The sequence below is a fragment of the Miniopterus schreibersii genome (assembly GCF_964146895.1).
Source record: "Miniopterus schreibersii genome assembly, chromosome: 9".
NCBI classification, from domain to species: Eukaryota; Metazoa; Chordata; class Mammalia; order Chiroptera; family Miniopteridae; genus Miniopterus; species Miniopterus schreibersii.
The window spans coordinates 20189284-20200827 of record NC_138118.1 but is presented as its reverse complement, the minus strand read 5'-3'; the positions used below and the strand labels follow the sequence as shown (position 1 = coordinate 20200827).

The window sequence follows — 11544 nt, the reverse complement described above, 5'->3', positions numbered from 1 at the left end:
ATATAATAGAGCAGTTCTCAGAAGGTGGTGCTACTCAGTATTACCTATTATTATATTACATCATCATTTCTATATCTGAACTACTAATGAGTAACTAAGTTGATTGATCTGATGGTTCTTCTCCCCCCCTGCTTTGTCTTTGAAGATTCAAAGTTGTAGCGAAACATCACTTGTAAGAACACGGAATGAGAAGCCCTACAGCAAGGTGCTGAGCTAACTGCCTCTCACAGCCTATTACTAAAACAGTGGCCTTGTGAATGAGTATAATCCCATATAAATCAAAACACTAGAATGTGAGCTTCATAACGACAGAGATTTTGCCTGCTTTGCGTCACTGCTGTATATGCAGGGTCCAAGGCAGTGCCTAGCAAGTAGGTGCTCAGTAACTGTTTCTTGAGTGAATTGAATGAATGAAAACCTTGGCCTTCCCATTAAGTAAGATTGTCACTAAAAGCAAGACAAACAAACAGAAAGTAGCAGGCTTGCATTTTCTGACAGATTTCTGGCCCCAAGAATTCTGGTAAGTAGGTGAGCAGGGCTGAGGAGCAGCCTGTGAAGGACTTAAGTGCAAATACGTACATGTAGCATGTATTTCAGAAGGCATGGATTTGGTTAACTCAGATTTATGCTCACGTGTCACATTTGAATTACAAATACTTTGTTCAGCATCTGCCTAAATTTAGTGTCTATACTTACACTTTTCTCCCCCATGGTTTTCAGGAATCTTTTACCAATGATCAAGTATCATAAAATGACAGTTTTACTCTCTGCAAACATTTTAGCTTACTATTAACAGTTTCTACTCAGCTTTGACTAAAAAAATAGGTTTGACAAGATCAGTTTCACAGGTGGGATTGATTATATAGCATTACTTATAATTTAGCTCACAACCTCACACAGTAGATTAAAATAATATTCTCATAATTACGTCTGCCTAAATCAAAGCTAAAGACATATTCATCTCTACTGCCAGAGCAAATATTTTTTTGAGAAAAGAGAAGTTCCTTTTTATAGCATAGGCAAGCTAATAATTTGAATAGGAAATTATTCATTTGTACGCACTGTAAGTTTTCCTAATTGTGTTTATAACGAAAACTGAGAAGCTATTAGTCATCCTCTGCTGAGCCATACTCAATCCTACTTGTCTTTTTTTAATATAATAAAAACAGCAAACAACCTTAAAGTACATTGTTAATTGATTAGGCATGATTTCTTAAAATGGTTTACATCATCTCATTTAACTTTGGAGCCTGCAGACATTAACAATGAGTCACCAAAAAGCTATCATTGATTTATAATTTGAATTACACATCAGGCTGAGCCCAAGAACTGTGTGGGGCCAGAAGGAAATAGAAAAATGTTTATAAGTGAGCCATGGCAGAAATCCGTGGAAAACACGTATCTGTAATGCACAGAAAACAATTAGGCCTAATGCAATTAGGGTGAACATTCAAGTTCATTTTATTCCAAGGAATTGTTTCTACTCTTGCAACTCCATGTAGAAAGTGTCCTTAGGGTTAGAACACTACTGAAGGTGGCATCATTTGACTTGGCCCTTGGACATGTAAGGTAAACATTTTACATTATTACACAGTAACAAACATTTATAGCCATAGATAACATAGGATCTGATCAACGTTAACACACTTGGAGTTTAAGGCTAACCCATGTTGGAAAGCAATCATTTCCAGGATGGAGATCGATTACTTAACACAGTGTCACCTGTTGGGGTTGCTAGGAAAGATGTACTTAAAAATCGATTCACAGGATGTTTTCATTTGTCAGTTTCTTTCCACTCTGTGTGCTAGACGGGAGGCACTTAAGAGTTATCAACTGTAGCTTTAGGAGTACAAGACACTGAGTTTCAGCAGTCATCGATAAACATGGCCAGGGATTAAAATGAAATTGGATTAAAAAGAAAGTAAACACACCATTAAACCAGAACATTTTGCTAAATCGTGTAAAAATCAATGGTCTCTGACTTGAAAAACTTCCTCGCAGAAATATATATATATATCTCTATGGCAGTTACCACCCACCTGCGCCCGAACCAGCGAACCCTACAGCTTCCCCACGTGAAGGTGTAACGGGCTTGCTGTTCGGGCTTGTAAGGGGTTTAAAATATCCACGAGTTAGTACTTTGAGCAATGTTTCAAAGTATTGTATTAGGCATGGGCTCCAAACAGTCAGAGAAACTAAAGTATCGAATGAAACCTGTTGGAAGAGTTTAGTACAACGCATAAAAACTAAAACGCCGGAAGGACCCCTCCGCGCACACGTGCGAGAACCCGCGTCCCGGTCGGCGGGCGCGGGGCGGCGGCGCTAGCCCGCGGGCACGTACTGCACGCGCCAGAGCACGTTGGAGAGCAGGTCCTGGTACACGCTGAGCAGCAGCCAGCCCGGCAGGTACACCAGCGTGATGAGGCCGCGGAAGTTCAGCGGGTAGTGCGAGTAGTCCCAGGAGCAGGCGCCGCAGGGGCGGAGCCCCAGGCCCCAGGCCAGCTCCCAGGCGTAGATGACCAGCACGTAGACGGGCACGCGCCGCCAGGTGCCCCAGCCGCGGCCGTGGTGCAGGTGCACGTACAGCTTCTCCACCGCGAAGCTGCAGCTGCCGTACATCAGGAAGGACCACAGCGACGTGTGGCCGCCCGCCGCGCCCGCGCCCTGCCCCAGCACGTTGAAGAAGAAGGTGAAGAAGATCTCGTCCAGGAAGCCGTGCATTCCGTAGAAAAGGAAGCGGAGCGCGTCCGGCAGCCCCTGGCTGGGGGCCCCTTCGGCGCCCCGGGGGCCGCGCGGTCGCCGCCGCCGCCCCCCCGCCGGCGCCGGGGCCCGGGGCCCGGGAGGGGCGAGGGGGGGCGCGGCGGGGCGCGGCGGGCGCGGGCGGCCGTACCGCAGGCGCAGGAAGCGGCTCAGGAACACCTGCGAGTGGTAGAGCGCCAGCAGGTACTGCAGCGCCAGGCCCGGCGCCCCCGGCGCGCGCGCGCCGCCCGCGCCCGCCAGGGCCTGCAGCCCCACGTGCGCCAGGGGGTACAGGAGGAAGTCGAAGGCGAGGGCGCTGGGGCAGCGCCGCCGCTGCAGGTAGAGCTTCTCCAGGGCGAAGTGGGTGAGCAGGTGCAGCAGGCAGCGGTAGGGCGAGGAGAAGCCGAGCATCCGGAGGTCGGGGCTGCGGGCGAAGCGCCGGGCGGAGGACAGGAGCACGTCCAGGGTGATGCCGTGCATCCCGTAGAAGTAGAGGCGCATCCAGGCGGGCAGCTCGGCGCCCTCGGCCGGCGCGTCAGCGGCGGGCGGCGGCTCGGGGCCGCGGGGGGCCGCCTCGCCTCCTCGCGCGCCCGGGGCCGCGGGCCGCCGGGCCGCCCCGCCCCGCCGCGCCGGCCCCCTGCCAGCCGCGTCGCTGCCCGCCATGGGCCCCGAGGCCGCCGCCGGGAGCGTGGGGCTGCGGGGCCGGGGGCCGAGCCCCGCGCCTCCTCCCAGCGGCTGCGGGCCCGCGGGGGCGCGCGGGCAGAGCTCCGTCCCGGCCGCGGCCCGGCGGCGGCGGCCGGTGCGCTCCGGGAGGCGCGGGCCGCCGGGCTCAGCAGGGCCCCCGCCGCGGCCCCGCTGCGCGCTCCCCGCCAGGCCCGGGCGAGGCGTCGCCGGCCGGCCCCGAGCTCACCCTGCGCGGCCTGGGAGGCGCCGCGGCCCGGCGAGGGGCGGCGGCGCCCGGGCTGCGCGGAGAGAAGCGGCGGCTGGTGCGAAGCCCATCGTCTGCGCCGCCCGGCCCGCCGCCTCCGCCGCAGGCTCCGCGAGCGTAACGCGAGCAGCGACGCCCCTTCGCCCGGCCCTCCCCATTCCCTCGCCGCCCGTCGCCACCCTCCGCCTTCCCGGGCACCCCTCCCGGCCGCAGCCCTCCGCTCTCGTCCCTGGGGTCCTCGGGCGAGGCCGGGCCCGGTTCTCGGCCTCCCGCCTACGCTCTGCGCCCGCCCGGCCCCGGCCCCGGCCCCCCCGCGGGAGGCGCTCTGCGGGCGGAGGGACGGGGTGAAGCCCTAACAGGTGTGAGCGAGCTGCCGGCCAGAACCGGGCCGGCCCGGCCGGTGGCGGCGGGTGGCCGCGCGCCGCGGAGCAGCGGCGGGCCTGGGCCGGACGACAACGTCTTTGCTGCAAACCGGCGGTGCCCAGGCGCCGGGAGCCAGGAGACCCCAGGCCTGCCCGCGCCCGCGCTCCCCCGCGGCTGAAGCGGTGCCTCGGCCTGCTCCACCCTCTCAGTCTCTCCCCGGGCGGGTCTGCTTTCCGCAGTTACCTTACTTCCCCCAGGACCGCGGCCAAAGCCCCTCGGAATTCAGGCGGTGGGCCGGGCGCCCTGGGCTGGGGGGGCCCCGCGGGAAGAGCACCTCTGCCGACACCGGCAGACCCCGCGCTGCTGCTCCTGCAGAACTAGGTCACCCCAGAAATAAAGAGTGCAGTAGAGGGGAGGAAGATGGTTTTTTCCTTTTGAAATGGAGAGGGTGGGGGAATCCAGAATTTTGGTGTGTTGAGCTCCACTTTTTCTCCAATTTTGAATCAGGCTTTGAATTGGAAAGAATCTTGGAGTTCAAATATGCTGATAACCCCCCCAAAATAAAAGTCATGTCAAGGCAGAAACTAGATAACAGTTCTAATCTGTTCCTGGATAAGAAGATCAGATGTTCCCTTGATAGATGGCTAAGACATTTTTTTCCTGGAGAATAAATTTTCTGAGACAGCTTCTCTATTTCTACTGCAGCCTCCTCTCCTTGCTTATTAAACCCCTTACGTGCAATTTGTGGTTGCTAATTTGTCTGTAAGTTAGATAAGAGAGACAAATAAATATGGTGAGAAGAAAAAATGTTAAGGGGATATCAACACTTGTATGAAGTCAAAGTGTTACAGGCGGTTAGACAGACATGATCAGAGCAAGGACAGGGGGCCAGGTACAGAAACTCACCAAGACAAAATGCCCAGGATGCCTAGCAAGGGGCAAAACTGAGAAAACAAGAACCTGGCCCCTAGGGTAACCTATTCCGCCCTAGCATATCACTGGTCATTCAGTTTGCATCCCCTGACTTTTCATATAGTTAGTCATGCAATTTAGAGCCTCCTGACGGTTTCCTCCCTAAAGATAACATCTAGGCCTCAGTTGTATTTCAGCTCCAGGGCCAGAAAAGCAACAAAACCAGACAAGTGACTCGCAACATTGACTAATGATCTCTTGCCTTGGCACCAACCTATCAGTGCTGACCACAGCCCTGAAAGAACACACCTGGAAAGCTAATGAATATGCTATTGAAACACTCCCCTGAGATCTCCCCTAAGATTTCCACCAGCAAGAAGGAGAGAGATACACTCAGGACAAAGGACCCAGCTCGCTCTTCCCCGCCAGGGGAGCTTGGGCCATCTCCTCCCCTCCAAGGGGACCCCACAAGACTTGCAACCAGGGGAGCAATGGGCAGTGACAGCTCATCCTGGGTTTATGCCCTGAAAGTGTTTCCAAGGCCCCACCTTTTTTTTTCTGACTTCCCACTGAGCCAAAGCAGCCCAGCCTAGGCCCTCCTATTGCTTCTATGCTCTTCCTTGTTTCACTGTCCTAAATATAGTCAATAAATTCTTGCTTTCTTTTCTACACTTTGTCTCTTGATTGAAATCTTTCCCTCGAGAAGATAAGAACAGAGGTCTCCTCATTGTCTCCCCAGTAACAAAAGTACTGATTTAAAAAAAATACATATATATACAGTATTGTTAGCATGTGGTTTATTTGCAGACTTCCTTTGGCAGGTGTTAAAAGTTAGTGGGTGAGCCCGGCCCGGCATGGCTCAGAGGTTGAGCATTGACCTAGGATCCAGGAGATCATGGTTTGACTCCTGGTCAGGGCACATGCCCAGGTTGCAGGCTTCATCCCCAGTCAGGGGCGGGCAGGAGGCAGCCGATCAATGATGACTCTCTTGTCATTGATGTTTCTATCTCTCTCCCCCTCTCTCTGAAGTCAATAAAGATATATTTAAAAGAAAAAAAGTTAATGGGTGGATGTTATATCAGGTGACAGGCTCATGAAACTTGCTGCAAAACAGAGACAGGGTTAGTTGCCCAAGTGCCTGAGCTAGCACAATGAGGACAAATAATAATGTAAACATTTTCTGGAGCACCTACTATACACAAGATGCACTGGTAAAATACAGGATTATAAGATTCACTCTCAAAGGTGTATAATCTAGTTGATATCATAATTTATCATATCTGTGTAAAGCCTACTTACTTATGCTTATTAATAACTAATTATAACTAGCTAGTAGTGCATACCAAATAAAACATTTATTTGAGCTATTATTTTATTAAATAAATAAATCTTGGGCCCAATTTATCAGATATCAAAAACAAATGCAATCTTCCTCCATAATTGCTATTCAGCAAGGGAAAACACTTCACGATAATAGCATAAATATAGCCATTCCAATGTCTTTACACCAATTTTCAAGATTAAACTTAAATTGTTTTCAAATAGTAAATTTGAATAATAAATTTTAAAATTCAAGGGCTCAAGCCTTCTATTTATTTTAACTCTTCTTAAAAATGCAAAGAAAACTTTGCAAAGTCTAAATCTATTGTCCAGTCCAGTTCTTCTCAGGGAGGCTTCTTTGACCCCAGGGGTAACCATGTCTGTAGAGATGTAACAGTTCATGTGGAGCCAACACTGACTTTACTGGACCAGCCAGGTTGACTTCACATTAATTCCTGGAACTGGGGCAGCCAGCATGACCGGGGAGAGATTTGAGGATTAGGAGAAGGGCCCTTTGGAGGATGGGGGTCCTCTTTAGCCTAGTGTCCATTGGTTCAAGGTTGTCATTTTTTAGATGCATGGAATGTGAGGCCTTTCATCACACACCAGAAGAACAAAGAGAAAGTGCTTGGAGAACACAGTATAAAGAGGAAACCTTAAAGGAAGTCCAGCAGGGTGCGGTGTGAATGTAGTGATAGAGAAACTATAAAAGACAATCCATATTAGCAGTAAATATAAAAACCTTTCTTATTATAGATCAAATTGCGCACGTGCGCACACGTGTACACACACACACGCACACACACACTTGTTACATACAATAATCATCTAACTAAGAAGGAAGACATCTATCCAAGAAGGCTTGCAAGTGTCAAGTGTCGAATGCTGTCTGCCTGAAGCTTAGACTGTTGCTTTCCACTCATCGTAAGGGACTCTAACTTGACAAAGTTTTAATAGCATCCAGGAGGGGGAGGGCAAGGTTGCACTATTTATGAGGTTTTGGGAATCTTGTTTAAAATGGGCTTTTCACTGTTCAGGCCTAATTAGAAATGGGTAATGAATTATGATACAATGGTTTAGGATTGGTGGACACAGCCAGCCAGAGTTTTGAGGTTAGGGTTTCAAAAAGTATTGAGAATAAATAGTACACTTTTATCTCTCTGGGCCAGAGCTTCCTGGGACAGTAAGGTTGTGCTCCTGAAGACAGTGGTATAGTAAAGTCACAGTAACAAAGACAACCAAAAAATAAAGTCGCGGCCACGTAGAAAGTAAGTTGTGAGAGTCTATGGTCTTGGGTTTGCATAATCTAATGGTGAGAGCCATTTTGGAATCCAAGAGTAATCTGAGTAAGGACTGATAAAGATAATGAAGAAAGACTGAGACAGAGTTTAGCTAAAATAATGCTCATCCCCAGTGGTAGTGGAGGGCAGGTGAATGGAGGGAGGTTGATTGACTGTTCAAAGGTGTAAAATATTTGTATGCATATATCTATAGTTTCTTTTACTTTATATAACTCTTCTTTCTTAATTAATTTCTTTTCTTGTATACTAAAGTTCCAAATTAAGCAATTCTTTCTATATGTTGCTTAAACAACAGGGAGAGCAAATGGACAGGCAGAAGGTGACTATTACTACTTGTTGGCAAATGTGGAAAGATCACCGGATAGGAGCTTGTAAACCTTTTTGTATATGCCCTGTTAGGGGATCGTCCTGGAAATCTGCCCTATTGTCCCTATTGTCTGTCTTTACAAAACTCTTTTTAACTATACTCCTTTAATTCCTCTTTCTAATAATCTAAGTAATGGGGAATCACATAGATATCAGGGAAGTTTCTCTGGTGGCTTTTCATATGCTGTTATGTGATTACTTTTAATTTCAGGTCCTTTCTTTAGTTCTTCGAATTGCTTGGAGCTCTTAATTTTCACCAGGAAATATTGCCTCAGATGAAGCTTTTTTTCTGAGGTTTCACTGAGTGGGGGCTCCTAAAGAACAGATTTTGAATAAATTATTTTCATTCATAAAATTTACAAGTTGTTTTGGAAAAGCTTGCTTAAAAAATGAAATTACACATTGAGCAATATTCAAATCAGAAACCTCCCTTTCTGTAGTCTTTGCCTGCCTGCCAGTGCCTCACCCTGAGTGCCCCAGGGAAAGGACTATATATTCCCCTCCCCAGTTGGTTCCATTATGTTTTCAGAGGAAGTAGCTTATTTTGAATAATGATAGTCCCAGTGCGGTGGTTAAAGGTTTACTGGTAACTTAGAGACTTTGTGAAGAGAGATGATTTCAGTTAACGGATATTGCTTATGGAGCACCTACTTATTAGCTGTGCACTTTGCATATATTATTAGTAATTGACATAACTATTCACTTATTTTTTAAAACAGACATTGAAACTGAGGCTCCAGGTCTCAGCTGATGCATCAAATGCCAAGCTATGGAATCATTTCTACTTGAAGCCAAAGCTCATTTCTGCTACACTGTGTTACCTCCTACATTCTCATATTTAAGCTGTTTTGAATGAGTTGTAGTTGCAGATTTAATGAGAAGAGAGATCAGTTCTGATTATAGTTCTAGTATCAATCCCTAAACCCTTCCCAGTCACTCCCTCCCTTCTTTTATCATGCATTTTATTTTAATCATCAATCTGTACAGTCATTTCATATTCCTTTTTTTTCCCTGTACATTTATTTATTTTTACCTCATCTTTCCTACTGGGTTTCTTTATAAATTAGTAAATGACTATTTATCTGTACAAATGTGGCTGTGTGAAAGGGATTGCTGTCCGGTGTGAGAACAGAAGAAAATTGGGGTTAGGAAATAGGAGAGTAAGCATGGAATGCAAAGATATTTCTGGGGACTGTTGCTACGTGTTTCTAGATATTGAAGTTAGACACCTGTTCCAGTTGTTAACGCCCGTCTTCATGGTTACACAACCTGAAAATCTTGACTTAACAAAAGAGATTTGCATCTGTTTTATTTATTTAACAATGTTCACTTGTACCCAGTGAACCTCCAAAACCTACGTGCATATTATATTTTAATATTTTCAACATAGAAAAAAATATGTCACTAAACAGGATTGTTTGCTAATATGGAGACTTTGGGGGGAAAGCTAGCCAAGATTTCAAAGCCTCATTTGGCAGTGAGGTGCGATGGGAGGCAGATGAAAGCAGCTGGACAAACACTTCAAAGGAGACCGGCTATGGAACGGAAATCACGTCTCCTGGGTGCTGAGCCCTGTCCTGTTTCTTAGATTTATTGAGCACTTACTGGTTTCTAGGTGTTCTGTTGAGAACTGAGTATGCAAAACTGAGCATACTCTGAGCATACTCTGATCCATTACATGGATCTTATCCTCGCTTAGATCACAGTTTAGGGTCCTGTGTTAATTTTTAATCACTGCAAGCAAGATGGTCAGTTCTAGGCAGAAAGAGACGTATACATACAGTAGGTAGGGAGCTTTGTAGGGATCCCATCTGCTGCCACCTGTTTGGACTGCCACATCCCTTCCTCACAAATAAGAACCCAAGGAGGGACTTCTTTGATATGCAGAGAATGAGAATGGCAGAGCAGGTGTTGGTTGGTAGTTCACCCCTACCCAAGTTTCTTGTTTTTCTAATCAAGAGATAGGTAAATAGGTAGGGAGGGAGGCATGGGTTTTATTGTCAGCATCAGCCAGAGCTCATTAAACCAAAACAAAAGGTTTCTCCTCTGTACCACAGGGGGGTGTGAAATTACTTAATTTCTATCTGCCCTGAAAGCTGACTTGATTGTAAACTTTTACTTAATCACCGGGAATAAAGGGAATACATTTATTTCATAGTTTAACACTTTTTATAGTTTATTGCACTTAATTATTTTTAGACATTATCTCACTTTGTCATCAATATTGTGACGACTGGGCTATTTTTATAATTCGTGCTTATCAGGTAAAGCTAGAAAATACGACTTAACTAAAGCTCACACATTCTGTTAGTGGCTTTTCTCATTTAGAATTTGAAAGCTCCTTCTTCCAGATCACTCTGCCTTTCTTTGAAAAATGTCTCTCGCCCACTGAAATGTCCAAAGTGCTCATTTGAGTTGTGTGATTAGCTTCTGATCAGGGGTCAGAAGAGAAGAGTTATTTTCACTTAAACTCAGGAGGATAGGTGAAAAAGACTGAGTCAATCCCATTGACCCGTAGCCTGGCTTTCTAAGAGGCTCAGGTGAGGGTGCAGCTCCGAGGGCTTGGTGTATTCACTGCCTTTCTAGGCCGAGCTGCTGACTCTGCCTCTGGCCACCTGTGGGCCACCTGGTCATTTTCTTCCTTTGCCTGTGCGATCATGTTCCTTCTGAGGCTGGTCATGTTGGTGGCATATTGCTGCCTTCTGTGTGATGACTGACATAACTTTTGTTTTAAATAATATATATTTTTAATGTTTATATCACATATAATTTCTAACTTATAATAGCTAAATATAAACATATATTTAAATATAGTGCATTTTTCTTCCTTCAACAATTATTGAACACTCACGTGCAATATTGTTACGGAACTGAAAGAGTTTGTCCACCTGGCACTAGCAGAGCCAAACACTAGACACCAAGGTCTGCAGTGGAGAAATATTGGCTATTTTATCATGAATGGTTTCATCCAGGAGAATGGGAAGCTACTGCTCAAAAGCCTGAACTCCACAGTGGTGTGTAGGTTACAGATTATATGGGGCAAAAATCACAAGTCACCGTGGGTTAGGGGTTCAGGGTTGTGCTGGGAGCTGATGGGTGGGAAGTGAGGTAAAGATAATGAATAATTTCTTCAGTTCTTGAGGGTAGCTCTGAGGTGTCCCTCTGTATGGGAAAGCAGGCAGATGGATATTCCACCTCAGGGCTCAGGGGCTGAAACAAACTTAGGTCAAGGTGTTATCTGTAGCTTGCCAGAGGTCCAGACCTTGTGATTAGTCAGGTCAGGGCTACTGTCTTCTGCTGCCTCAAGGGTTGCTGATTATCAGGGGGAAGGGAGGCTAGGTCTCTGAGGGATATGTGTGTGTGTGTGTGTGTGTGTGTGTAAAACTAAATTTAATCAAAGTCATAAAGACCTTAGGTTTCAATATTTTATGCTATACCCTGGATGTACATACAAAGATGAATCTAACAGAGTCTATGTCCTCTTGAAGTTAAGGTGTAGTTTATTATAAAAAATAGAGTTGCCTACTGAAGAAATTGGAAGAAAAGTAAAAAGTAAAACATGCACATATCATCCGTGATACCACAACTCATAAAAAACCCTTGTTAATATTTTGG

General features: G+C 46.8%; 1 protein-coding gene across 1 annotated transcript; it reads right to left on the bottom strand.

Moving 5' to 3' along the window:
- Positions 1-616: 616 nt before the first annotated feature.
- TMEM229A (transmembrane protein 229A) lies at positions 617-3402 on the bottom strand (the record flags this gene model as incomplete). Its single annotated transcript, XM_081147156.1, has 1 exon — positions 617-3402. One exon carries the CDS (start codon positions 3400-3402, stop codon positions 2323-2325), a length of 1080 nt encoding a protein of 359 aa, XP_081003282.1. The 3' UTR covers positions 617-2322.
- Positions 3403-11544: the final 8142 nt, after the last annotated feature.